Source organism: Lepus europaeus, chromosome 17, assembly GCF_033115175.1.
Source record: "Lepus europaeus isolate LE1 chromosome 17, mLepTim1.pri, whole genome shotgun sequence".
In the NCBI taxonomy this organism is placed as follows: domain Eukaryota; kingdom Metazoa; phylum Chordata; class Mammalia; order Lagomorpha; family Leporidae; genus Lepus; species Lepus europaeus.
In genome coordinates this window covers 77,944,619-77,971,664 of record NC_084843.1, presented here as the reverse complement: position 1 = coordinate 77,971,664, position 27,046 = coordinate 77,944,619, and the positions used below count along the sequence as shown (strand labels likewise).

At 57.4% G+C, this 27,046-nt stretch overlaps 1 protein-coding gene across 1 annotated transcript in view; it reads left to right on the top strand.

Annotated features, from left to right (window-relative positions):
- Positions 1-25,706, top strand: part of WDFY4 (WDFY family member 4) — a 243,414-nt gene extending 217,708 nt beyond the window's left edge. Inside the window, exons 51-61 of the mRNA XM_062214495.1 lie at positions 7,675-7,828; positions 8,529-8,620; positions 9,059-9,271; positions 11,245-11,389; positions 12,913-13,097; positions 13,798-13,956; positions 18,265-18,444; positions 18,986-19,168; positions 20,804-20,888; positions 24,390-24,501; positions 25,498-25,706. Of these exons, the coding sequence (XP_062070479.1) occupies positions 7,675-7,828; positions 8,529-8,620; positions 9,059-9,271; positions 11,245-11,389; positions 12,913-13,097; positions 13,798-13,956; positions 18,265-18,444; positions 18,986-19,168; positions 20,804-20,888; positions 24,390-24,501; positions 25,498-25,564 (1,575 nt within the window). The 3' untranslated portion in view covers positions 25,565-25,706. The remainder of the gene's footprint in view (positions 1-7,674; positions 7,829-8,528; positions 8,621-9,058; positions 9,272-11,244; positions 11,390-12,912; positions 13,098-13,797; positions 13,957-18,264; positions 18,445-18,985; positions 19,169-20,803; positions 20,889-24,389; positions 24,502-25,497) is intronic.
- Positions 25,707-27,046: the final 1,340 nt, after the last annotated feature.

Sequence of the window (27,046 nt, the reverse complement as noted above, 5' to 3'; positions counted from 1 at the left end):
GGGTGATGGCCACCCGCAGGGTGAGCCCATGGTAGCCGGTTTGGCCTATTGGTGACCAGGCGAGACCGGCTGGCGGTGGGCTAAGTCAGTCTGCGCTAGGCAGCGTCAGCGTCACAGGAAGCCTCCACCATGGTGTGAACCCCATGAGCCTCCACACTGGAGTCTAGGGTGTGACTCCTGGTTTCCGGGGCCTCAGACCTGCCTTTGACAGATGGGTCCATCTGCCTTAGGACTGTCTGGTCTCCCTTTCTTCCTTTTAAATGATTCTTCTAGTGAATCGTCACAGACTCAAGCCTTTGGGCCCAGCTTTTCCTTAGAACAAAGATGAATTCCAGCTCTCAGTGGAATGAGCACAGGGTGGAAAGAAAGTACCTGATTCCCTTTGGGGGTCCTAAAACTCCTCTGCAGATTTCCTTAAGAACATTCTGGCATCTTCTAGAACTGTGGCTCTTTCTTCCATGCCACCTGCCTCCCAGGGACAGGCGCAGTTCTTATCAAGGGACCCTCCCTTCGTCCCTCTGTGGTAACAAGGAAAAGAGCCCACCCCAAAGTCTCAGCAGCCTTGGTGGGACTGTGCTGGGGGTGGGGGTGGGAGGCCGCGGGGCGGCTGAAGCATCAGCAAGGGCACGCTGTCCACTCAGCATGGAGCGGACACTGCCCCTTGCACTTGTTGCCACAAACAAGCCGGAACTGGAACGTCTGTGTGCCAAGGCCAGGCTTCCGGGCCTCACGTCCGCGGTGCTACCGTATCTGACTTGCAGCAAATCATTTTCTTTCTCTGGGCCTCAGCGTCCATGTTGGCAAGACAGTCACCTGGGAAGGCCTTGCCGTGATGGCACACACTCCCAGCAAGCCACCAGATCGCCTACTGTGTGCCTGCGTTGTGCCAGGGCCCCCTGCATGTAGCATTTTAAACTCACTTTACTTTTTTATCGTAATGAAATATGCAGAGCAGAAAAGGTGCCCTTTTAATCATTTTCAAGTATACCATTCGGCGGCATTAAATACAGCCATAGCACTGTGCAACCATCACAGGACAGTTTCGTGTCCCCAAACTGAATCTCTGCACCCAGCCAACACCGGCTCTCCCATCACTCCTCCGCCGACCCCAGCACCCACCATTCTGCTTCCTGTTGCTATCAATTTTTAATGCAAGGAAGTCAAATGCCTTGAGGGGAGGTGAGAGAGGAGAGAATGAGAGACAGAAAGAACTCGCCCATCCACTGCTTCACTCCCCAAATGCCCTCAAGCGGCCCTGGCCGGTGCTGAGCCAGGTTCTGGGAACACCATCGAGCTCCCCCAGGTAGGCGGGAATGCCGTCATCACTCCTGCCTTACCTGGTCTGCATTAGCAGGAAACCAGAGTCAGACGTGGAACTGGATACAGAACCCAGGCCCTCTGATGCGGCGGACGGGGGTGTCGCCAGCGTCTTGGCTGCCAGCCCACGTGCCTGTCCCGTCTCTGTCCTAGACTAGACTACGACTCAGAAACGGGATCATTCCATCTTCAGCCGTCTTGTGCCTGGCTTCTTGCACTTAGCAGGATGTCGCCGAGGGTCATCCGGGCTGTAGTTTATGTCAGAGTTTCCTGAGGCTAAGGGCTGTCCGTGGTTATGCCTCTACCACACGTGTTTCGCCATCCCTCCATCCTGGGCGCTGGGGTGCTTCCGCTTTTGCTCACCCCCACGCTGGGAATAATGGTGCTGTGAGCACTGTCTTGTGTGCCATCCGTGCAACATTAGCTCGCAGGTCCCTCGCAGGCGCTGGGTGGACCTCAGTCTTCCGAGCCTCTGGGGGGTTACGTCGCTGGCCTGTGCTGCCGTTGGAAATGACACTGGACACGCACGTGGGCTCCAGCTCTGGAGATCCCAGGACCAGGTGGGGTCTACAGAGGTCACCTAGGAGTGAGGTGGAGTTCAGGAGAAAGAGACACTCGCCACGTTCAAGGTCGCAAGTGGAACAGTGCAGGGTCCCTTGTGCAGTATCACACACGGGTCCACGCACATGCAAGGGGACCGTAGGCAGTCAGCGGTGCTGTGGCGTGTGGGGGCAGCATGGACCCCCCATACTTGCTGCACCCAGAACGGAGTGACTGTCGCATGCTGTGTGTCTGTGGGGCCACTAAGAAGCAGTCTCAGGGGTTTTTCGGGTGACACTGCACCCCGTGTGCTGTGCAGAGAGTTGAGACCAGCATGGGGGTTCCTACCCACAGCCCAGAATCGCGGTGCTGCACGCTATGTCCTGGGCATCGGAGAGCTGGTCTCAGGATGCGTTACTCTTCTCTCTGCTTTGTTGGCTGGGTTTCCGGCCCCAAACCTGTCATCACAATGATGGATGCTTTACAGTCCATCAAATACGGCGTATGTCCGAGAGTGCTTCCAAAAGTTTGTACAGAATTCATATTAGGAAGAAGCAGGAATGAATTTCAAAATAATTCTCCTTTTCCGAGTCCATGTTCCACGAACCTTTGGAGGCACTTGGGGCAGGTGGCATAGGCCAGCTGCGTGCTCTGTTGTGCCCACTCCTGGGAGGGTGTGAGCTCCTGTCTGCATACCCGGGGGCTGCTGTCCCACAGTGGCAGCCCCAGAATGCTCTGACATCATGGGCATCTTCTTGCCTAGAGCCCGGTCCACGAGCATCCGGGAAGTTGAGATACAGGGAGGCGGTGCCCCTGCGGGGGGCCTGGCCCAAGCACCGGCTGTGGGCACCAGTTGCTCTCAGGCAACTGAGACCAGCCCTAGCCTGGTAGGGGCCCCCACAAGGACGTAGCAGTGGCAGCAGCGGCGGCTGCACTTAATGAGCCATGGAAATTAAGCGCTGTGTTAATTAAGTCGCAGCCCGTGTGAAGTCGGCCATTTGCAGCGGTGGGGAGGGGTCTCCGGAACCACCTGAGGCGAGTTGGTGGGGTTTTGTGCAAGAGGGATGCTACTTGCAGACAGAGTGGAGATCCCTGGCTTCTGGCCGTGTGCCTGGGAACCCCCGGAAAGCGCCATGGCAGGGGGTCAGGGCGCAACGCGTGCACTGCGGGAGGCGAGGGAGGAGTGGGCTTACCTGGCCTGTGCCCACATCACGGCGTCTTGGCTCACTGCCGCGGCACAGCACTTGATTCTGAGGCCGGGAGGTCACCTCCCAGCACTCAACACTTCCTGCCACCCACCTGCTGAGCTGGCCTTGTCCAGCCTCGGGTCCGATGGTGGCAGCAGGTGGCCCACAGGGCCTGCGATGTCTCCAACCCGGTGCAATTATTATTATACAGACTCAGTGAGGAGTCTCAGGAAAGGCGTGTGTGATGGAATCCGACTGTCCTGGTTCCGGAACTTTCTGATTGGTAACACTGACTAGCTGGGCCTCTGCTTCCTCGTCCTTTACAATGACCTTTCCTGAGTGGGTGGCTGTTCCCGGCGCTCCATTCGCGCCTGCTGTGCCTCCTCCTACAGGCAGAGCAAGTTTCTTTATTTTTTAAACAAAGATTCCATCTGCTGGTTCACTCCCCAGATGGCCACAACAGCCAGCATTGGGCCAGGCCAAAGCCAGGAGCCAAGAGTTTTACCTGGGTCTCCTACAGGGGCCCAGAGAGTTGGGCCATCCTCCACTGCTTTTCCCAGGTGCATTAGCAGGGAGTTGGATCAGAAGTGGAGCAGCCACGGCCCACAGACGATGCCGGTGTCGCAGGCTTTCCTGTGGCAGTGCAGACTTGGGGGCTTCCACTGGTATGTGAAGGGTCACGTCCTTGCCAATGGTGTCAGCCCCGCCTGATGGAGAGAGAGACTGATCAGGCCATTGGACAGGTGGGCGGGCTTCCCAATACCAGGCTTTTAGCTTCATTGAGTAGGGAGTAGGGTCTGACATGTTTCTGCCACAGCTGGGTGTCCAGTCCGGCTGTGTCCCACATGCACACGCCCTCCCCTTTGCTTCCTTGTTGGTGGCGTTGCCCCGGAACTGCCTGGTGGTGCCTGACTTTCCATTGCCCTCTGTGATCATTTAGACTTCCCTGCCCTCCTGCCCCTGCCCTGGTGCACTGCCTCTGATCCACAGGGTTTTAGAAGTGAATCATGGAGCCGGAGCTGTGGTGTAGCAGGTAAAGCCTCTGCCTGTGATGCCAGCATCCCGTACGGGCGCTGGTTCAAGATCCAGCTGCTCCACTGCTGATCCAGCTCCCTGCTCAATGCACCTAGGAAAGCAGTGACAGATGGCGCAAGTGCTTGGGCCCCTGCCACCCACAGGAGAGACCCAGATGAAGCTCCTAGTTTCAGCCTGGCCCAGCCCCAGACATTGTGGCCATTAGGGGAGTGAACCAGCTGATGGAAGATCCCTCTCTGGGTCTCTCCTCCTCTCTCTGTATCTCTGCCTTTCAAATACATTAAAAAAAAAAAAAGAAGAAGAAGAAGACATGAATTGCTCACATGGGGCACTTTAAAACCATGGCACAGGATCTGCACTGAGAATGGGTTGTCCTACTGCCCATAAAGCCACTCCCTTGATCTAGATACAGCAGTGGGCTGGTTTGGGCCGGTCCTAGCTAGACCCAAGCCTGTATTATGAAAATAGCTGTGCGCTCGGAGCCACATGGGGGGCCTCTTGATGCGACCCAACCGAGGAGTGATACGTACAGTGTTAGTACTCGGGAGTGCTTAGTTTTTCAGATCCATCACCGGCGTCTCCAACTGTAAGTGATGTCTCCACCGAGCCTCACACGCAAAGACTGTAGACTTTGGCCTCAGAATTACCTATGCTTTTGCAACCTGCTGACTTGGTTTCACGTTGTCAGCTGTCTTCTGGCATGATTATCCCACAGGAAGGAAGCCATCATCCTCTCCACATTATTGTTTGCAACTTATTTGGACACTCATGGGCTTTATTATGTTGAGAGAGACAGACAGATAGACAGACAGACAGAGCTCCCATCTGCTGGGTCACTCCTTCCTCAGCTGCCCAGCGGGGATCAAAGCCAGGAGCTGGGAACTCACCCCAGGTCTCCAATGTGAGTGGCAGGAACCCAACAACTCGAGTCCCCACTGCTCTCTCCCGGACTCTGCTTTGGTGGGAAGCTGGAGCCAGGAGCTAGGGATGGGGCTCAAGGCCAAGTACTCCACTGCGGGACCTGGGCGCGTCAGCCACTGGGCTCAATGCCCACTTCCAGGGTTCCTTATTCCTGACGTTGAGGAGGTCCTACAGAAGGGAATGAGAGCAGATCTCGGGTCAGTAATGCTCTCTGAGCGTTTTATTTCTTAGCAGTCTACACTTCATGTTGTTGTTTCTGCTCGCTTGTTTGGGGCCTGTCTTACACAGGCGCTGTAGATCCTACTGGGCTTCTTGGGGGCTCTCCTTCTCACCCTCTCTTCCCTTTCTTTTTCCCTCACCTCCTTTCTTCCTTCCTTCCCTGAGAATCCAGTCCTGGCAGGGACTCGCTGCTGGCAGCCACCAGAGTTTATGCCAAACCACGGATTTACAATACAAGTGACTGAACACCTCCACTTCTAGGGAATTTGTTGTTTGCTTTGGAATTGCAGAAGTGAGAAAACCCATTAATTTTGAAACAAATGTATGCAAATACATTTATTAATATGAGAAATAGGAAAATCAGTTATTGCTTCCTTTATAAATAATACAGGCTTAAGTTTTAAAGATATTACTTTTGCTAAAATGCATTAGACAGCTGTGAAAAAAATAACATTTTTCTTCGTGGTAATATCTTTAACCAGATTTGTAGCACTAACAGCATTTCCTATGTAGATATTATTTTTATTTAATACAGGTAATCTTTTTATTACCAAATCATATTGCTTCTCAAGAGATTACCATCAGCATTCATAAAAGCTACACAAGGAGAACGGGAGGCCGAGGACATCAGTCTGCTAGGGATGGAAGCCTGGAGCTGCAGATTAAATACCCACGGCTCTGGGTGCATCGTAATGAGTGACTCGGTCCCCGCAGACCTGTTTAGAACCCTCTCTCTCTCCATCTGTTTTAGTTCAATTTCAATCTGATGGTGGGCGTCAACCCCTCATTTCAGCCGAGAGCAAAGTGACTGCCGGGAGAAAGCCCATGTACTGGGTCTGGTTGAGACCCCCTTAGGAAGCTGGGCCTCTGGATGACCCTATCGCTAGGCAGAGAGTAACCCAGGGGTCTCAGTGGAGCCTCACAGCCAAGCCACGCCCACCAGAAAGCCCAGGGATGGCCGGCCTCAGTGCATGGCAGTGTCTCGCCTCTCAAGAGGGGCTGAGTCCCCCCGCTGCTTGGCCAATGCACAGTAGATCAAGTTGGCCCCAGGTCTAGGGATCGGCCCAGGAAACTGGCCAGCAGCGAAGTGGACCCTTTGGAGTTGCATCCACGGCTTTCACCCCAGCTTTGCTAACTTGGGGAAAATCAATACACTTTGAGAGCCTCTGTTTTCCAGTCTGCAAAATGGGAATCCCCGGGCCAGAGCACCCGCTGGGAGGACTGAGCGGTCACCTGTGATTCTGTAAAGACCTGACATGGAAGAGACAGGCCGCGACGGCCCCTGCCCTTCCTCAGCCTTCATCCCCTGCACCTGCCCCGAAGCAGCCTGAGGTCAATGCCAAGAGACTTCTGTCTCCTGAGAAGTACAGGGTGCTGCTGGGGGCAGAGGGTTCTGCCCTTCCGTGCCGAGGCTGCACGTGCGCCCTGCAGAGATCAGCCAAAAGAAGACAAGTTCCCTTAGACGAGGCCCCGCCTTGATGCCTGTCCAGAATGATCGAGTCCCCGGCAATGCATGTTCCGTGGGTGACCCTAAACTTTACAGACCGAAGGCCCAAGTTCAGAAGCTCTCTTCTGAAGTCCCTCTGCCTCCAACCAAGACCTGGTCTGAGGCTCCCCTCTGCTCCCTCCTAAGCCCCAAGACCACCCAGTGGCAGGATGGTGTCCCCTGGGAGGTTTGCCCGTGCAGCCAAGAGGAAGACCAGGGCATTCGTGGAAGGAATTTGCCTTGAGTCTTTCCTGGCCTGACCCCAAGTGTCAAGCTTGGGCTACAGCAGGCCACGTGCAGCAAAGGGGCCTTGGGACCCAGGCTGCACTTGGCAGGTAAAGCAGGCATCCTGGCCTGCATGTGCCAGCTCCTCACCCCTTGAACCTGGTGTTCCCCCCAGCCTCAGGCCTGTTCTGTCCAGACAAGGCCAAGGCCACCATGCTGGGCCCCCAGCCTGCCCACTGAACACCACACGCTCTGTGTTGGGTGTCACCAGGGCCCTGACCTAACCAGCTCTTCCCCCGACTGCCACCTCGGCTTCTTGCCAAGGCTTTGCTCTTGCTGTCTGCTCGGATTGCTCTGCTGTCGTTTCCCGACTCACTTCCGGGCTTAGATTCTCCAGGAAGGTTCTGGGGACTTCCGGGGAGAAGGCCTGCCTGTGATCCACCTCCTGGTCCTCTACCAGGGCTCTTTGTATTCTGTATGGGGCCCTTCCCTGAGCGCCCTCTAGCTGCTGCCTTGCGTGCTAAGCTCCTGGCTTAGAGCTGGCCCTGTAGTCCCGTGACTGACCTGACTCTGGTCGGATCTCAGATTTCTGTGATGGATGTTGAATAAATGCGTGAAGAAGCTGATGTGTGAGTGTGTGGAGAGCGAGGGAGCACACAGTCCTAACATCTGAACCGCACAGGGCCTGGGCAGCCGGAGGGCCCAGTGCACGTGGCTGACCGCGCCGGCCCCTTCTCCCCGCAGGGCGGAAGCTTCGACGTGGCAGACAGAATGTTCCACAGCATGAAGAATGCGTGGGAGTCCGCCTCCAGAGAGAACATGAGTGACGTCAGGGAGCTGACACCAGAGTTCTTCTACCTGCCCGAGTTCCTAACCAACTGCAACGCGGTAGAGTTCGGTGGGTGGAGGCAGGCAGGGCCGGGTGGCAGAGGGGAGGCCGGGAGGTTGGGGGATAGGGTGGGGGGGCATGGGGGAGCCCAGGGCTCTTTCCTGCCCTCATCCCTATCTGTGCTGAGGCCCCAGTGTGGTGGGCATGGGGCCGCCACTGGGTGGCAGTACCCGGATGCCAAGATGGCTTCCAGGCAAGGACGCTGGGCCCCAGCCTGCAGCCAGGTGGTGGCTGGGAAGCAGGAAGCCTTGCTGGAAGCCCGGGCCTGGCTCTGCCCCACTAGGTCCTGCCTTGGGCGAGCCCTGCCCTTCTCCACGCCCCGCAGTCAGGTTAACCTGGACTCTGGGGCAGGCTCCTGGGCGCTGGCTCCTCTTCCTTGCTGAGCTCCAAGCCCCAGCCCAGATTGAGTCCCGCCTTCTTGTCACTATGGAGAAAGGGAGAGAAAGTATTCAGGAGGCCCTGGGGGCAGGTCCTCTGGCCACTGTGTGCACCTGGGCAACCTCACACACCTGCAAACATGTGTGAGACCAGAGATGAGGCTTGGGGGCCGAGAAGAAGAGGAAGGGGGACATTCCAGACCGAGGAGGCAGGAAGCAGCGAGGCTGCCTGGGGCCCAGCTCACGCCCTGACCCCCGCACAGCACCAGTTTCACATCATGCAGAGCGGCTCCCGTTTAACCCTGCTGCCTGCTGCCTCTCCCCCCTCCCAGGCTGCATGCAGGACGGGACGGCGCTGGGGGACGTGCACCTGCCTCCCTGGGCGGACGGGGACCCCTGCAAGTTCATCAGCCTGCACAGGCAGGTGAGTCACCCAAGACCCTGCTGCGCGCTCTGTATCCTCCCCGCCTCCACAGAGGCTTCCGGTCCCAGCCGCGGGGCACTTCCGGGGCTTCTCCACGTGTCTGGGCGGAATCGGCTCTCCCTGTCTCCTGGGTCCTGTCTCAGCACGACATTAAGACTCTTCTTGCAGTCCGGTCTTGTCTCTTGAGATGTCTCTCCCAGATCTTGGCCAGTGAACACTCTGACCGGCCTGGTTGTTTTATGACGCGGATTAGACATGGACTGGGAAGGGTCAGGTCCAGTTTGCCACCTCGGGGAGCTGACTCTTCGGTCCCCTGTGTCCTCAGCAGGTCCAGGGAGCCATAATTGTCTCTCTGGCGTGGAGCCAGCACCGCCCATACCGTGGGGAGGGTGCACGGTCCTCACTTGTGCGTTCACGCTTTGCGGGTTTCGGTTCCAGGCCTTGGAGAGCGACTTTGTCAGCGCCAATCTCCACCACTGGATAGACCTCATTTTCGGGTACAAGCAGCAGGGACCGGCTGCCGTGGAAGCCGTGAATACTTTCCACCCCTACTTCTATGGTGACCGGATGGACCTGGGCAGCATCCGGGACCCCCTGATCAGGAGCACCATCCTGGGCTTTGTCAGCAACTTCGGACAGGTGCCCAAACAGGTACAGCATGCCGGCTCGCGTGTCTTGCTTTCTCAGAAGCGCGAGCCTGGGAGACGGTGAGGGTACCCTGTCCTAGGACAGCACCACCGAGGGAGAGAACTGGAGGGGCAAGATGGCCCCGGCCATCGTCCTGTGCCATCCCCATCAGGGATTAACCTGCAGTGACCCCCGCAACCCGATGTTGGTGGAGATGGAGACATCCATTAATGCCAACAGTGAAGGCTCCACTCTTCCGTGATGTCGAGATAACGCACGTGTGTCTGCTCCACGGAGCTGTGCTGGGCAATGGGTGCAGACACAGCAAGTGTTGGACAGGGCCTGGAATGTGACAACACCCAACACGCCCGGTACTGCTGTGGTCACTCTCATCACCCTGGGATTGCACCATTAGCAGGCAGCACAGGTGGAATCCCAGCTCTCTCCAGGTAGGTCCGAGGGCTACGCTGGGTTGCCACCAGGCTCTTCTGCCTGCCCCTGCTGGGCCCTCGTCCAATCGCAGGGGCCTCTCCCCTTCTCTGTCAGCACCAGGCTGTGCATCCAGGTCAGCAGACTGTTGCAAAGGGTGCAGGAGAGGCAGGTGCTTTTGTTTTCTTTTTTTTTAGATTTTATATATTTAAAGAGTCACACAGAGAGAGAAGGAGAGGCAGAGAGAGAGAGGGAGAGAGGGAGAGAGAGAGAGAGGTCTTCCATCCACTGGTTCACTCCCCAGTTGGCTCCAGTGGCTGGAGCTGCACCCGTCAGGAGCCAGGAGCCAGGAGCTTCTTCTGGGTCTCCCACTCAGGTGCAGGGGTCAAAGGACTTTGGCCATCTTCCACTGATTTCCCAGGCCATAGCAGAGAGCTGGATCAGAAGTGGAGCAGCCGGGACTCAAACCGGCGTCTGTATGGGATGCCGGCACTGCAGGCAGAGGCTTAGCCCACTGTGCCACAGCGCCAGCCTGTCATGTGAGATTTTGAAAATGATTTCTGGGTCATCATCAGAGTGTGAGTTGGCAGGTGGCGCCAGTCTGAAGCCGACATTAAGGTGATCAGAGAGGTACCCGGTTCCCTGCAGGAGCTGTGCCGGGGGAGCTGCAGGGACCCAGCCCGTGGACCCTGTCAGGCCTCAGGGAAGATCGTGCGTTAGGAAACATGCTCGTGGAAAACCCAGGGTTCTGATCTCTATTTGGATTGATCACCCACCCAGCCTGACTAGGTGGGCTAGCGTTTGATCAGGGCCTGTAACTGAGCCCGCCCCCCAGCTGCCCATCACACCCGAGCTGGCCCTGCCCTCTGCTCCTGTGCCCAGCCAGGGCCAGCTGCCACCCGGGCTGCCTCCAGCATAGCTCCCAGTGGGGGTTTCTGTGTGGAAGCGCTGGCATTGCACAGAGGCCGGAGAGCGCTCCCCACAGCTGCCCGCTGTGTTTGGGGCAGCCTGGAGGGCTGGGGCTGGTCACAGCCGCACCCTCTGGCCCCGGCAACCAGGACTCAGCCTCGGGCTGAGTGATCTGTCCCATTCTGCATGACGTTTGGCAGTGGGGGCATGTAGATGGCAGAGATCTAGGGCCGGGGGTAAAGTAAGAAAAAGAGGAGCCGCTGCCAGGGTTCACCTGTGCTCTTCGGGCTACGTGAGTGAATGCTACTGAGCAATTCTGGGTTGATGCCTCTGGGAAGCTTTTAAAGGAAGGAAGAAGAGATCCTGGTGCCGTGGTTCACTTGGTTAATCCTCCGCCTGCGGCGCCGGCATCCCATATGGGCACCGGGTTCTAGTCCCAGTCGCTCCTCTTCCAGTCCAGCTCTCTGCTGTAGCCCGGAAGTGCAGTGGAGGATGGCCCAAGTGCTTGGGCCCTGCACCTGGCTCCTGGCTCCTGATGGGCCCAGCTCTCGAGACCAGCCGTGAGGCTGCCACTATGGCGTGTGTGGGGAGCACCCCTGCCCCGGGCAGCTGTGCCCTGGTGACCTGTGTGACATGCGCCTGTCCCCTTGCCTCTCCAGCTCTTCACAAAACCTCACCCAGCCAGGAGCTCTGGGAAGGCTTCGCCAGGAAAGGATGTGGCCATGCCCGCGAGTCTGCCCGGCCACCCCCAGCCCCTGCTCTACAACCTGCAGTCACTGCGGCCTTCCCAGGTCACTGTCAAAGGTGAGCAAGTGGCCCTGCGTGGCTGGGTGTCCTGGCCCGGGGGCGGGGGTGGTCCTTCAGTGACGCTGGGGTCCCAGGGGAGCAGGCGCAGGCAAAACTCTCTCGGGGTCTTGGCTTTGAATGGCACAGTGAACACTGCTGGGGGGGGCGGGTCTCCATTCTGGAAGTGTCCAGGCCCACCGCTTCTGACCTGCACAGCTGTCATGCATCTGTCTGCACACACACACACACGTGTAGACACATCTCTGTGCACACACATACACACACGTGTAGACACATCTCTGCACACACACGTGTAGACACATCTCTGCACACACACGTGTAGACACATCTCTGCGTGCACACACACACGTGTAGACACATCTCTGCACACACACACGTGTAGACACATCTCTGCACACACACACGTGTAGACACATCTCTGCGCGCACACACACACGTAGACATATCTCTGCACACACACACACGTGCAGACACATCTCTGTGCACACACACACGTGTAGACACATCTCTGTGCACACACACGTGTAGACACATCTCTGCACACACACGTGTAGACACATCTCTGTGCACACACACACGTGTAGACACATCTCTGCACACACACACGTGTAGACACATCTCTGCGCGCACACACACACATGTAGACATATCTCTGCACACACACACGTGCAGACACATCTCTGTGCACACACACACACGTGTAGACACATCTCTGCACACACACACGTGTAGACACATCTCTGCGTGCACACACATGTGTAGACACATCTCCGCACACACACACACGTGTAGACATATCTCTGCACACACACACGTGTAGACACATCTCTGCACACACACACGTGTAGACACATCTTTGTGCACACACACATACACACACGTGTAGACACATCTCTGCACACACACACAGACTCCTGCAGAGATAAGGGTTTTCCAAAGGAGGGTTGCAGTCTCCATGTCCTTGGCACTCAGTCAGGCCTGCAGCAGGGTGTGCAGTGTTTGTGCACTGGGCCACACAGCCCAGGCTCAGAAATGGGGTGGTTCTGCCACGTGCCCCAGCGTAGGACAGGAAGGGAGCAGCTGGCCTGGGGCAGTGTCGTGCGGGCAGGGTGCACGGTCCCGGCAGCCATTGCTGCTGCGTTCCCAGCCCCACACTCTGCCAGGCAGCATGTGCCGAGGTGAGGGTCATCATCTCCACCAACGACTGGCCCGGGACACCCAGGTTTGGAGGACCTTGTGGTCAGCCCCAGTCCCATGCTCCGAGCTATATTCTGGCTGGGGCCAAGGTCACTCACCACAGTGAAGCCAGGAGCCTTGGCAAATGGCCCAGGGAGCCCCCAGATGGCTGCGTGCCATCTGCCCCAACAGACCACCTCGGCCCTTCCTCCCAGGCGTCACCACTGAAGCTCCATGTGGCCGCACGCCTGACACAGGTCAGAGGAGAGGGGCCCCAGACAGCGGCCCCTGGCACAGGTGCAGTGCCAGGCTGCCTAAGCTGCGCCCCACGCCCTGGGGGGTAGATATGTATCTCTTCTCCCTAGGCTCGGAGTCTCCCAAAGGGGCCATCGGCCACATTGTGCCCACCGAGAAGACTGTCCTGGCCGTAGAGAAGAACAAGGTGCTGCTGCCCCCGCTCTGGAACCGGACCCTCAGCTGGGGCTTTGACGACTTCAGCTGCTACCTAGGGAGCTACGGCTCCGATAAGGTGAGCGGCCACAGGCTGGCGTCCTGGGTGCCCCTGAGCAGGGACAGCCACCCATGCCCACAGCCTCCCTCGGGCTGTGCACCTGCTGGGCCAGACCGCAAAGCCACACTCAAAGGAGCTGAGCTCTCAGCTGGGGGCAGGGCACCCTGTCTGGCTGGTGGCGTGGCCACCTGGGCCCCCCAGTCTTGGAGGGAGCCTCTGGAAGTCACGGTTTGGACTCAGGGAACACAGCTGCCGGCTTCAGTGCCCTCCAGTCTGCATTCAGCCCATCCAGTTGTCTCAGCCTTTTTCATTCCACCTGTGCATCTCACCCACCCCACCCTGTCCAACAAACCCCGCCCCTCCATCCCTCACCGTGCCCCACAGGCTTCATGGTGTAGCCATGGAAACCGACCCCAGATGTCCCCCATCCTGAGAACCGGTCCTGATGGCCCCAGGCTGAGCCACCGCCTCCTGGTGCTCGTGGGTCTGTGTCTGTGCCTGGTCACCTGTCTGTTCCCCACCTGCCAGAGTAGAAGTTGCTCCTTGGGGACAAGCCTGGGGTGACCTAGATTTTGTCACCAGGGCCTGGCTTCTGAACATGTGCTGTCCTCAGTTCCCAAGGCACCCCGACACACCTGCGCCCAGCCCTTGTGGCTCTGCTGTGGGCTCCCGGCCCCTGCCTACCCTACACCGTCACCCACCTCTCTTTGTCCTGCAGATCCTGATGACCTTTGAGAACCTGGCTGACTGGGGCCGCTGTCTGTGTGCCCTGTGCCCCTCCCCCACGATGATCGTCACCTCGGGGACCAGCGCCGTGGTGTGTGTGTGGGAGCTCAGCATGGTCAAGGGCCGCCCCAGAGGCCTGCAGCTCAGGCAGGTAGGAGCCCCTGCACTCCACGCCTCGGGCAAGTGCACAACGTCACACAGGGACAGCGCATCCGGCAGGTGTAGTGAGACACAGAGAGTGGCCGCCACTCCATTCCCATGGGTGGGGCTGCACAGGTGCCCCCACGGAGACCTCAGTGTGCCAGGGCACATGCAGCAGCCTCCACCAGGGAAATCTGTGTCTTGGCCCAGATAATAAATACCACGTGAGCACCTGCCGGGAGCTGGCCACGGTGCCAAGCCTGTGAGCAGGGATTGCTTCCTTACACCTTCTGGGTATCCCTGTAAAGTGGGTACCCTCAGCGTCATCACCAATTTAATGTTGGAAAACACCCCGAGGTACGAGCAAGCTCATGTGGCTTGGCCAAGGTCACAGACACCGAAGATGCAAAACCATTTCAGAAGGGAGGTGCTCCTGGCAGGAGAGAACAGAGCTCACCCTGGTTCTTAGATTTCCTGGTTCCTTCCCACCAGCTGCTGTTATTGGAGGGCTGGGTTTCTAAGAGAAGAGACTGGAAATGCAAGACAGAGCCCCTTCCCCCACCCCGCACCCCAGGTGTCACTCACGCCATTTGTGACTTACCCCCGGGGGACCACGAGCAATCCCAGCCTGATGCGGGAGCCAGCTTGGGACTCTGGCTCAATGGCCCATCCACTGTGCTCTGATCCCCACTGGGCAGTGCAGGTGTCTGTAAAAGCCCCAGTATTGGCACCAGAGAAATGAAACTTGTCCTCCTGTCCGAGATGCACGTCGGGAGACAAAGGAACAGGGAGCCCCTGTGTGCTGTGCCTTGCTGGGAAAACTCAAGTGCTTTCTCCTTCACCTGTCAATCCTGATGATGGCTTGGGGGTCGTCCCAACCACGTGGATCTGCCAAGGGCTCCACCCCTGACGCCCCTGACCCCCACGGAGTGGCTTCAGAAGCAGGATTGATTGATCTATCTATTATCTATCTATCTATCTATCTATCTATCTATCTATCTATCATCTATCTAACTACCTATCATCTATCTATCCAGAGATTGCCCATCTGCTGGTTCACTTTCCAAGTGGCCTCCACAGCCAGGGCTGGGCCAGGCCTACAGCGGGAACCAGGAGCTCCATCTGCATCACCGACACGGCTGGCAGGGGCCCAGGCACTTGGGCCATTTTCCACTGCCTGTCCCGGCGTGTTAGCCCGGAGCTGGATCCCAAGTGGAGCAGCTGGGACTCAAACTGGCGCTCCCTTATGGGATACCAGCGTCGTGAGTGGCAGCTGAACCTGTTGCACTACAATGCCAGCTCCTGTACACAGTAGCTGTGTACAAAGTCTGTGTACAAGTCTGTACAAACCCTACAAAAGTTCTGCTTTCTGTGGGCTGCCATCCCGATGCCTTCTGGATCTTTGTGTAGACATTTTTATTCTGCTTTCTCCCAACCTATGGAATGGTTTGGGGTTTTCTACAGTCTCTGTGATTCACATTGCAATGGTTCCCTGTTATTCTATTTCTATGACATTCCACTTCAGATTGCTTTGTTATATCTATGCACCCCAGTTTGATAAACCTCTCCCCCTAAAACCAACTAAGCTGTTCCCAAGCTTTCACTGTGGTTAGATAGTGCTTCTGAAAACATACAAAGCACTCTTGGCTTGCGAGCTGTGTGTTTGTCTCCTTAGGATGAATTTTGAGTAGAATTGCTGAATCCTAAAACATACTGCCTTCTAATATGGTCCTGTGGCTTTGCAATGCCACTGACAATTTTTTTTTTGGACAGGCAGAGTTAGACAGTGAGAGAGAGAGAGAGAAATAGAGAGAGAGAGAGAGAGAGAGAGAGAGAGAGAGAGAGAAAGGTCTTCCTTTTTCCATTGGTTCACCCCCTAAATGGCCGCCATGGCTGGCACACTGCGCCAATCCGAAGCCAGGAGCCAGGTGCTTCTTCCTGGTCTCCCATGCGGGTGCAGGGCCCAAACACCTGGGCCATCCTCCACTGCCTTTCCAAATGCCACCGACAGTTAACTAAGAGAGCCCATCTCTGGGGCCAGTGGGTGGCACAGTGGGCTCAGCCACCACGGGTGATGCTGGCATCCCCTGTCGGAACACTGGTTATGTCACTGGAGAAAAAACTGTAGGTTCTTGTCTTCACGCAAGAAAGAATTCAGGCATGAGACAGAGAGCGAAGTGATAGGGTTTTGTTGAGGACAGGGTTTCTGTCTGAATGGAAGGGACAGGGAGAGAGAGAGAGTGCCCGGACATTCGGACTTGGAGGGAGCAAGGCTACATGGTTGAGTGGAGAGACTACACCTGGGCAAGCCAGGTGGGCGGCTCAGCAGAGAGCAGAGGGCTGATCACAGTCTGTGTTTAGACTCCTGGTTTTTAAGGGGATCTCTTTATCCCTTCTCCCTTCTCCTCCAGGACAAAGGATGGGGAGCCCTGGCCAAAGGGTTTGTTGGGTGAAAATTAGCAAATTCCTCCCCAGGTTTGCTGGCACTGGGCAGAGCGGAGGGGCTTCCCTTAGGGCATCTGTGAAGGTTTTGTTGCCCCATGGTATCAGGTCAGGTCACCCATTTGGTCCTGAGGAGAGAGAATTCTCCTGGGGGCTTTCCTTGGGGGAAGGGCTGGGACCACCTGGGAGGGTCTGAGCAGGACTTGGGAGTGCACAATGCTGGGCTTCCGGGGCTTCCAAAGCAGGTGCTGTCTCACACACACATAGCTCCCTAACAGTTAGAGTCCCAGCCACCAGCAGCTCCACTTCCAATCCAGCTTCCTGTCAAGGTGCCTGAGAAGGCAGCAGGTGATGGTCCAAGTGCTTGGGCCTCTGCACTCACATGGGAGACCTGGAAGAAGCTCCCGGCTCCTGGCTTCAGCCTGGCCCAGCCCTGACTGTTGAAGACATATGGGGAGCGAACCAGCAGATGGGTCTGTGTATGTGTACGTGTGCTTGTGTGTGTGTGTGTGTGTGTGTCCCTTTCTCTTTGTCATTCTGCCTTTCAATAAATAAATAAATCTTTTTAAAAAAAAAGCATCTCACAACAGTGTAACCAGCATGGGGAATTATTTTCATTTAATTTTGTTTATTTTTGCTACTTCGGTTGGGTATGTGTATTAGCTTTTCATTACTTTAATGAAAACACCCAGGAGGAGCTTCTTGGGAAAGGATAGGTTTATTTTGGCGTCCAGATGGAAGTTTGTAGTTCAGAATCAGGTCCGGTGGCTACCGGGGCTGGGCACGGAGGAGCAGGTGCAGGAGAGCGGGACATGGTGAGCCAGGAAGCCCAGAGGGAGAGAGAAGCTGGGCATAGAGGCCCTTCTATCAGGTGTCCCTGGCATCCACACCTTTGCCCGCAGCGGTGGGTGGGGGACGCCAGTGTGCCTGTGGGGAGCATGGCCTTGGGCTGGAACTGGGCACGCCAGTGTCCATCCTTCAGGTCAAACCTGAGGGCCGCAGGCACCCTAAGTCACCTACTGGACATGACCCAGATCCGTAGAGCTCGAAGCATCTTTCTGTTCAATCTTGTGTATGTGTTTGAGCGGCAGAGAGGCGCACATAGAGAGCTCTGCTGTGTCCTGGTTCACTGCCCCAGATGCCTGCTCTAGCCAGGGCTGGAGGCACAGCCAGGAGCTTGCTCCAGGGCTCCCGCGTGGGCGGCTGGGATCCAGGTACTGAAGCCATCAGCAGGCTGTGCACGAGCAGGAAGCAGGAGTCAGAGGAAAGATGCAGCCCAGGCACTCGGATGAGGGATGTGGGTGTCACGTCTTTCTGACGATGCTGTGACCTCCCTTCCTTCTTCCCTGTTGAGTGCCGGGCACGCATGCTTCTGAGTTTCCCTTAGCGTGATGGTTTTCATGCTTGGGCACGCATTAAAGTCCCCGGCAGGGCTCGTGCAAACCCAGATTGCAGGCCCGTGCCCTAGACTTCCTGGTTCCGTGGGTCTAGGGTTGGGCCCGAGAATTTGCCTCTCTCCAGAGCTCGTGGTGCTGCTGAGGCTGTTGGTCGGATCCGGCGTGCTTTGCCAGCTGCTGCCTCTGCCTGGTGGCGGTGCTGGGTGCTGCTTCAGGATTGAGAACAAATAAGGGGAGTTCCAAGCATAGGTAGGCTGCTGCGCTCTGGCTGGGCTATGGTAGAACTGCAGATCCTCCCCAGCTGGCCTCAACCCCTGGAAGTGGACGAAACCCAGAAGCCAGCCAGGGCCACCAGCACACACGCCTGGCACAGACTGAGCCTTTGGCATCCCTACATCAGTCTGCATTCAGGAAAGTGGGGGTCCCCCAGGTAGCTGGGTTGGGTGTCTCTCATAGTCCACCGATCTTCTGTCCCCCAGGCCCTGTACGGACACACGCAGGCTGTCATGTGCCTGGCAGCCTCCGTCACCTTCAGCCTCCTGGTGAGTGGCTCCCAGGACTGCACCTGCATCCTGTGGGACCTGGACCACCTCACCCACGTAGCCCACCTGCCCGCACACCGGGAGGGCATCTCGGCCATCGCCATCAGTGACGTCTCGGTAAGGCAGTGTAATAACTCAGGATCCGTGTCTGGGGTGTGTCTGTGAGCCTGCGTGGTAGCCACAACTCCACCGCGTGCAGAATAGAAATGACCCGGGGATCCAAGTCCTCAGACAGTAGAAGCAGGGGAGAGACATTGCACGAGTTTCTGAACCAGCTGCTGTCATGGTACCACCTTCGACCCAGTGACACCCAGACCTTTTGGGAGACAGGTGCAGGCCCTGGGTCCAGATCCAGCGGTGGGCTTCAGGCTGAGTCTCCAGGGGCAGCCAGTATAGGACCCTGGAGTAAGGGACCTGGGAGGAACCCAAGGGTGAGCTTGGGGTCTTCCAGGAGAAGCAGGATCCCAACACCATCAGTCTGAAAAAAAACCAAGAATGCGCAGTTCTGTGAGAAATACAGCAGACCTATGAGTGACCAGGAAAGAAGCGGGTATCTTAGGGGGTCTTGGGCCACCTCCATGGAAGGTTGGGGGCTGAGCAGATGGCGGATGGGCAGGCAGGGGCCCCAGCTTAGAGGGAGGCCGCTCTCACCATGCAGGGTACCATTGTCTCCTGTGCCGGAGCCCACTTGTCCCTGTGGAACGTCAACGGCCAGCCCCTGGCCAGCATCACCACGGCCTGGGGCCCTGAGGGGACCATCACCTGCTGCTGCTTGATGGAGGGGCCTGCCTGGGACGCGAGCCACGTCGTCATCACCGGGAGCCAAGATGGCATGGTCCGGGTAGGTGTGTCTGGGGCCCAATGCAGGGTCTTCGTCCCCATCCACCCATGCCTCACCACCCACCATGCTCTCACCACCCACCCACGTTCTCACCATCCACCCACGCTCACCCACCCACCCACTCATGCTCACCCACCCACCCACCCATGCTCTCGCCACCCACCATGCTCTCACCACCCACCCACGCTCTCACCACCCACCATGCTCTCACCACCCACCCACGCTCTCACCACCCACCCATGCTCACCCACCCACCCACGCTCTCACCACCCACCATGCTCTCACCACCCACCTACCCTTGCAGCATCAATCTACCCACGGGTCCAACATTCACTGAACTCCAACTCCATGCCAAGCGCTTATAAACCCATCATGGAGAAAGAGATGAATGAGAAAAAGACTATTTTTTTTAACCATGACCATGACCCTCATTTCCTAGAAGACGTAGTACACAGCAGATGGTACGCGGGTGGTGTGTGCCACGGCTGAGATAATCAGAGCATGCTGTGGGCTCTCTGAAGAGTGAGCTGGGGGGTTGGGGGGGGCTCCAGGAAGCCGGGAAGAGGAGGAGACACTGGGGCTGCGGGGTCAGATGGGAGAACAAGGCAGGGTCGTTTTTCCGAGACTGACCGGGGCAATGAAAGCGTGTGTGAACACAAGGGGTGATCTGGAGGCTTCCTCAAGGCTCTGTCCACTGCAGTTGGCGATTTACAGAGGCAAATGGCAGTTGAATGCCACGAAGAGGGAAAACGCCCATCAAAGCCCACAGAAGCTTAGGAGAGCTGAAACTTAGCCTGCTCCCCCGAGGCCGTGCGCGCTCCAGGTCTCAGAACGGACATGGAGGGGCTGCAGTGTGTTGGCCTGGGGTGGGCAGGCTAAGTGGGCAGGGTTTATTTCCAACGGAGAGATGCCAGACAGCATGCAGAGAAGGCCGGTGGGTGAAGTGGCCAATGAGAGAGGACAGGAGACAGGAGGCTGAAGGGGAACCCTCGGGAGGGAAGCCCGCTCACAAGGCCCCACCTGTGGCCTGCAACGGCCGGCGTGTGGGGAGGTCATGCAGTCCCAGGCCTGCTGGGGTAGGATCTGTACCCTGGGGCCAGCCACAGGAGCCCGGCGTGGCTGAACCGCAGGTGCATGTCTTTCCTGGCCTGCCCGAGGCATAGGTAGGAGCCTTCTGTGTGCTCTGTAGGCACTGATTCTCCGTGGACATTGAGCTGCTGGCTGGCCCAGTGCTGTGCCAGGCCTGGCCTGGAGCTCACAGAAGCACTTGAGTGCACACAGGGCCTCCCCCTTTAGGGACAGCATGGCCAGCCTGAGGACACGCACCCCAACTTGGGACACGGCGACTGGGGGGCCCAGCTGCTGAGTAGTACTAGAGGTCCCCAGCCATGGTGGCCTTAGGGACAGGAGGGCATTCGCTCGGGGCTGTGATGATCGTCTGTCCCACCAGGGGAGGTACTGAGAAAGACAGCGGTGGGAGAGAACCCACCCAAGATGCAAATTCTCCATACGGGGGTCTGGAGCCCCCGTCGCCTCTTCCCTGATGCTAAATCCACATCAGAAGTGGAAGGAAGAGCCCCCAGGTCTGAGAATGCAAAGGGCCAGCCCGTGACAGTGTTCCGTTTTTCTGGACAGATCTGGAAGACGGAGGAGGTGAAGATGTCTCTTCCCGGACGGCCGGCGGCCGAGGAGCCCTCCGCTCAGCCCGCAAGCCCCAGAGGTACCTGCTCAGCCTCCGCCGGGAGGCACTGGTCGCGCCTTGAGATGCCCTTTCCCGCTCCCCTCTCTCCGCCTGCCCCCACGGCTACAGCTCCAGCCTTTGTCTGCAAGGACTAGGGGAAGCTCTGGGGGTTGCGGTCCTGCTTGGGGGCCACAGAGACGGTGTACTGCCCCCTGCTGGTGGAGAGTGAAGTGGCGTGGAGGAGCCCTCTTGAATCCTGGCTTCAACCCTGCAAGCCTGGGGCACACATGCGTGGCGTGGCGTTTAGGGGGTGGGGGGACTCTGGATTTCAGGGAGGGGCACGCACCTGGCTGGGCTTGGTTCAGCTCTCCATTTGGGTATAGATCCAGCTGCATACTGGCCTGAACAGCAGACCACAGACAAAAGCAAGGCAAGACCACCTCCCGCAGGCAACAACATGGTCCCATCATGTCCCAGACTGCCCCGTGGACCCTGGCTCAACTCATCCAACTCCCCACGGCAGGTGCCTCCAAGTGGGGCTTGCATACAGCAGGCACTGCCCAGGGACTGGTTACAGATGTGCACACCGGTAGCTGGGAAGGCGGGGCATCACCCATCTGTCAGCCACGAGTTACCTGTCTCCCGAGCCCCCAGGTGCACTGGAGGACCAGAACCCCTGTTCTCTGCAAAGCCCTGGGGGTTGTGGCCGATGAAGCTGAAGTAGGGAAACCTGTTCTGCCTGCTGTTGCCATGGCCACCGTTGCCACGGCCACTGTTGTTGTGAGGGAAGAAGGCTGGCCAGGAGGAGACCACATGCATCCCCTGTTCCTCGCGGCCGCCTGATGCAGCAGACGCTGCTAAGGATAAGGAGAACTCTGAGACACAGAGAGTCACAGTAACTTGCCCGGAGTTGCTCAGCCACAAGACCCCTGCAGGGCAACCTTAACCATGGGTGTAGCCACGTCATCACTGCCACCAACCCCCCCATGGTGACCACGGGCCAACAAAGCCCTCACCCCTTCACTCCCATCATAGCTGTCCACCACCCACCCCCGCCAGCCTTCTGTCTCAGCCAGGTCTGGGCCAGAGCGCAGGTGTCGGTCTTGAGTCCCGTGAGCAAGGAGCGGGGTGGGAATTCGCCCCTGCTTCCCAGAACCTGCTTCTCCCACCGGCGAGACATGCCCTGAGTTCTGAGGCGTAGCCATTTCCAGTGAGTTCGTTTCTAGAATGTGGTCCCTTGTGTCACTGAGTCATCCAATCGCGGAGCCCTGTGACAGGCAAGCGCACGGCATCTGTGCAGACTTGCTACGTCCTGGCCTCTGTATTAGGAATTCCCTTCTTGGCAGATCAGGGGATCGTTATCAACAGACCCAGAGTGATAACATCCCAAAGACCGAGAACCGCCGGAGGCCACTGCTCTGGGTTCTATAGGGAATCCACCCATCTCCCGAGAAAGGAAGGCGTGCGGGGGCTGTGCAGGCCGAGGAACTTCTTAGGAGAGCAGGAGCCAGACTCTCCTCCTTGCTTGCCTTGGAAGAAAGCTGGCTGGCACAGGCTCTGATCCCCAGCCCACGGGGGTGCTGGGGTGCACCTGCTGAGACTGCACGGCATTGTAGCCAGGGGTTCACCTGTCCACTGCCGGAGCCAGGGAGCCCAGCCAGCTCCAGGCCTCCTTGGCTGAGTAGTGGACGTGTGAGAAAGAACGCCAGACGGATGGGTGGGTGACCCCCAGAGGGACACTTTAACCGAAGGCGTCTCAGCCACTTCTGTCCCTGCCCGCGTGCCCACGGGTTTCTCTCGGCGTCAGCAGTAGTGAGCAGGCTGTGCCATTACTCACAGGGCCTGGTGACCCAGAATTGAGGGAGAAAGCAGACAAGTGCTAGACCTGATGCTGTCCCAGCAACCTCTCCTCTGTCCAGGGCAAGTACTTCCTGGATGACTGAACCTGAGGAGTGCGGATGTCAGGAAGAAAAAAAAAAATCACAGAGGGGCCAGCGCTGCAGTGCAGGGGGTTAAGTCATGGCCTGCAGGGCCAGCATCCCCATGGGAGCGCCAGTTCAAGTCCTGGCTGCTCCACCTCCCGTCCACTCCCCGCTAATGCACCTGAGACAGCAGTGGAGGAAGGCCCCAGGGCCTGGGCCCCTGCCATCCACGTAGGAGACCCGGATGGAGTTCCAGGCTCCTGGCTTCAGCCTGGCTCAGCCCTGGCTATTGCAACCATTTGGGGAGTCAACCCACAGATGGAAGATCTCTCTCTCTCTCCTCTCTCTCTTTTTATCTCTCCTTTTCTCTCTCTGTCACTCTGCCCTTCAGATAAATAAACACATACATCCTTTTCAAAAGGACAGAAAGCAACAGCAATAGATTGGAATCATCACCCAAAATGCAGGTCATCTCCACCTTCCTGAGTGTCTTCTCTCTGCCACAGCAGCTGATGGCATTCGGGGACTTTAGCAAGATGGGCTCAGGCCAGCGGGGGCCTACCCTTTGTGTCTTTCCCCTGCTGTCTCTCCAGCACGGCATTGCCGAATGGCCAGCCAGGGCTGCAATTACCGTGGAGGAAATGAGACAAAAAAGTTGAGCCACCGTTGAGGGTGGTTAACGAATCCAGCTACGAACAACCCCCAGGTGGCCTCCGAGAAGGAACCGCGTCGTCGTCCTATGGCTCGGAAGTGTTTGCTGGAAGGGACCAGCATCGGACTGGACGCGTGCACGTTTGCACGTGTGTGTCACTGCAGCCTTTGAGTGTCAGGAGGAGGTCGCCGATGGGATGAAGGCTGCTGGGTCTGGGTGTGTCTCAGGGCGGCTCCCCACCCTTCTCCGATGTCTTCCTGGCGCACACAGGCCTGTGTGCACTGTTGGTGGCCACCTGGGGACAGCCAGCGCTGCAGCATCACTGCTGTCCCAAGTCCCACAGCCTGGCCTCATAGGGACTTAGCTCGCTGGGTTCTTTCCACCTCTCCCTTCCCACGCAAGGAATGCCTGTTTGTCTCCAAACACAGCTGTTAGAGTGAGCGAAGTAACCATCATTGAGTTATATTTTTTGAAAAAAAAAAAAAAACATTCTCGGCATTTAATTATTGGTTGTGGCGTGAGAGGATTTGGATAAGTTGATAATGCCGACTTTATGCAATTTATTTTTTACTAGGCAATTATGGGCTGCACTACGTCCTGGCAGCAAGGTATTGTGGGGGCAGCTTATTAAGCCCAGTAAACACTGATGAACAATTTTGCTGAACTAGGCATGCAATTTAGAAAGCAATAATACACAAATCCAATTTGGTACACAATGGATACCGCGGCACGTCAGCACATGTAGCTATCACAGCCTGCAAATTAAATTGGGACGGCCCTTTTTGCAACAGCACAGGCCAGGATTAAATATATTTCCCCCTCAATTTAACAAGTTGCTGACCACAAATATAAACATATACATATGTGTCTGCAGCCCGGCGGGCAGATGCACACATGTGTGTCTCTGTGTGTGTGTGTGTGTCGCCATGCAGCTGCGTTGATGGCTGTCTTGCACGCTCCCCACAGGTCACAAGTGGGAGAAGAACCTGGCCCTGAGTCGAGAGCTGGATGTGAGTGTTGCCCTAACAGGGAAACCCAGTAAGAACAGCCCTGCGGTGACAGCCCTGGCCGTGTCCAGGTAAGCATGGCCTGGTTTTTCCCAGCCTCCAGCAGAGGGCGCTGTGCACACCCCCGGTGTGCTCTGGGCTCTGGTTGCCTGGCCCTTGGTGGCCACCTCACTGTGGACACCCAAGGTGGGGCCAGCATGCCAGGACAAGGCGACTTGGTCATGCAGGACATTAGGAAATCCCTGGTGATGTTGTTGTCGGTCTGTCTTTAACTCATGCGTGCCCTTGTTTCATGGCTCCGGAATGCCCATGAAGTCCTAGAGAATGCAAAATGCAGCGTGTGCCTTTTTCATTTTACCGGGAAAACCATCTCTTCCCTGAATAGCACTGCTGACAGTCCCAGCGGGTACGATGCTTCCCCTGCGCGGCGGAAGCTGCCCGTAGAGGGCTCTAAGCCTGTGTCAGAGAGCCAAGTGTCAGCTCTGACACTTGACGCCCATAACTGGAGTCCTCATGCAGACCCAGTGGAGGACGACCAGGTCATTGGCCCCACTATTCACCCTAGAAACTGCAGCCATCGGAGCCTACAGACCTTGGGCAGGGGCCATCTGCCTTCTGCCCTGCCTGGCCACCAGGGGGCGGTGTCCATGCTCCCGGTGGTAGGAACGGTCCTGTTCTGGATGGCAGGCTGAGGGCTGCATGGTGATGCTGGGGTAGAGCCAGTTCTGCCCAGGTCCTGGCTGTGGGTCTCATGGGCAGGAGATTCCCCCCGAGATGCTGGAGAGGCAGGGGCAGGCTCCCTTCGTGCTCCCTGGAGCACGTGTGATCACCAGCTTCCCTGGGGACTCCCGGAACCAGAACTCACAGGGCTAAAAAGTCCCCCAACCCCCCATGGTTCCAAGCCTGGCTCCCACTCCCTGCCTCTGTTTCAGGGGTGCTGAGGCCGGGGGCAAAGACCACGGAGCCCCAGCCTGTGTTCCCACAGTTCAGTCCCCTGTGCTCTGGCTGGGGTGCGGGGTTCTCATGAGCTGGCCTCTAACCTGCTTCTCTTTCTCTCTCTTCCCAAGAAACCAGGCCAAGCTCCTGGTCGGCGACGAGAAGGGCAGGATATTTTGCTGGTCTGCAGACGGGTAGGAAGAGAGAGGCAGTGGAGGCTCCGGCACGGCTGCTGTGCGCCCCGTGGGGCAGCGAGGCGGGGTAGGACCTGGGCGCCACCTCCCAAGGAAGCCACTCCCGCTGTGACCCCCTCCCCATGGCTCTCCAGGAAAGGGCTTGGGACAGTCAGAGATGTGCAGCCCCCCGGGGAATTCTCTAGAGAGGGAACGAGTGCACGTTCAGGCATCTGGGAACTGTGACTTGCTGGCACCAAGCTGTGCGTGAAATTGCACGTGACTCCCCTGACCAAAGGCTCATCGCACTGGGGACGGGGTGGGGGGCAGGGATGGGGGGCTGCTTACTGGGAACCAATGGTAAATACTGTACTGTCTTTATTTTATTAAAGCAATGACCGTCCATGTGCACAAGAACTCTTTTTTTTTAAGATTTATTTATTTATTTATTTGAGAGGTAGAGTTACAGATAGTGAGAGGGAGAGACAGAGAGAAAGGTCTTCCTTCTGTTGGTTCACCCCCCAAATGGCCACTACGGCCGGCACACTGCACTGATCCAAAGCCAGGAGCCAGGAGCTTCCTCCTGATCTCCCATGTGGGTACAGGACCCAAGCACTTGGGCCATCCTCCACTTCCCTCCTGGGCCACAGCAGAGAGCTGGACTGGAAGAGGAGCAACCGGGGACTAGAACCAGCGCCCATATGGGATGCCGGCACTGCAGGTGGAGGATTAACCTAGTGCGCCATGGCGCCGGCCCTCACAAGCACTCCCAATGCAAAACTCGCACCTGTTTAGGGTGAGGGAGCGGGGGACACAGGGTCCACCTCCATGGCATTTCTCAGTCCCCTCCTTGATGTCCTCCATGGAAACTGGCTCTTCCTGGTGCAGGGGGGAGTGGCCGCTGCTTAGGAGCCCAGTCTTGGGGGCTGTGGCTGCTGCAGGTGCAGGAAGTTGGCCTGGGACAAGGCACCCTGCCCTGGGCTAGCTTGCCCCACGTCCACTGCCACAGCGATAGGGGGTGGGGCTGGGGCCCGGCCAGGCTCTGGCTTGGCCCGCGCTCTCCAGGGCTTATCCTTACATGGAAACCAAGGACGGAACTCCACGTGCTCCGTTCTGAGGGTAGCGCATCCCGGGAGCAATCTGGACACTTAAGTAACTTTTATTCTCCTGCAAAGACAGAACCAGCAGGCAGGGGAGTTACTGGTGCCCTCGGAGAAATCCCAGTGCTGGGTCACTCTCAGCTGAATCATCACACACCGAGGCTACCGTCCTCCCCGGGCGCCTCCTCCTCGCCCCACTGCTTTCAGAACTCCTGGAGAGGGAAGCCACCTGCTGCTTTCCTAAAACCAAGCTCAAGGGCCTGCGTTGTGTGCAGCGGCTTAAGCCGCCACCTGCGAAGCCGGCATCCCTTAGGGGTCACAGCTGCTCCGCTTCTTTTTTATTTATTTTTTATTTTATTTATTTATTTATTTTTGACAGGCAGAGTAGACAGTGAGAGAGAGACAGA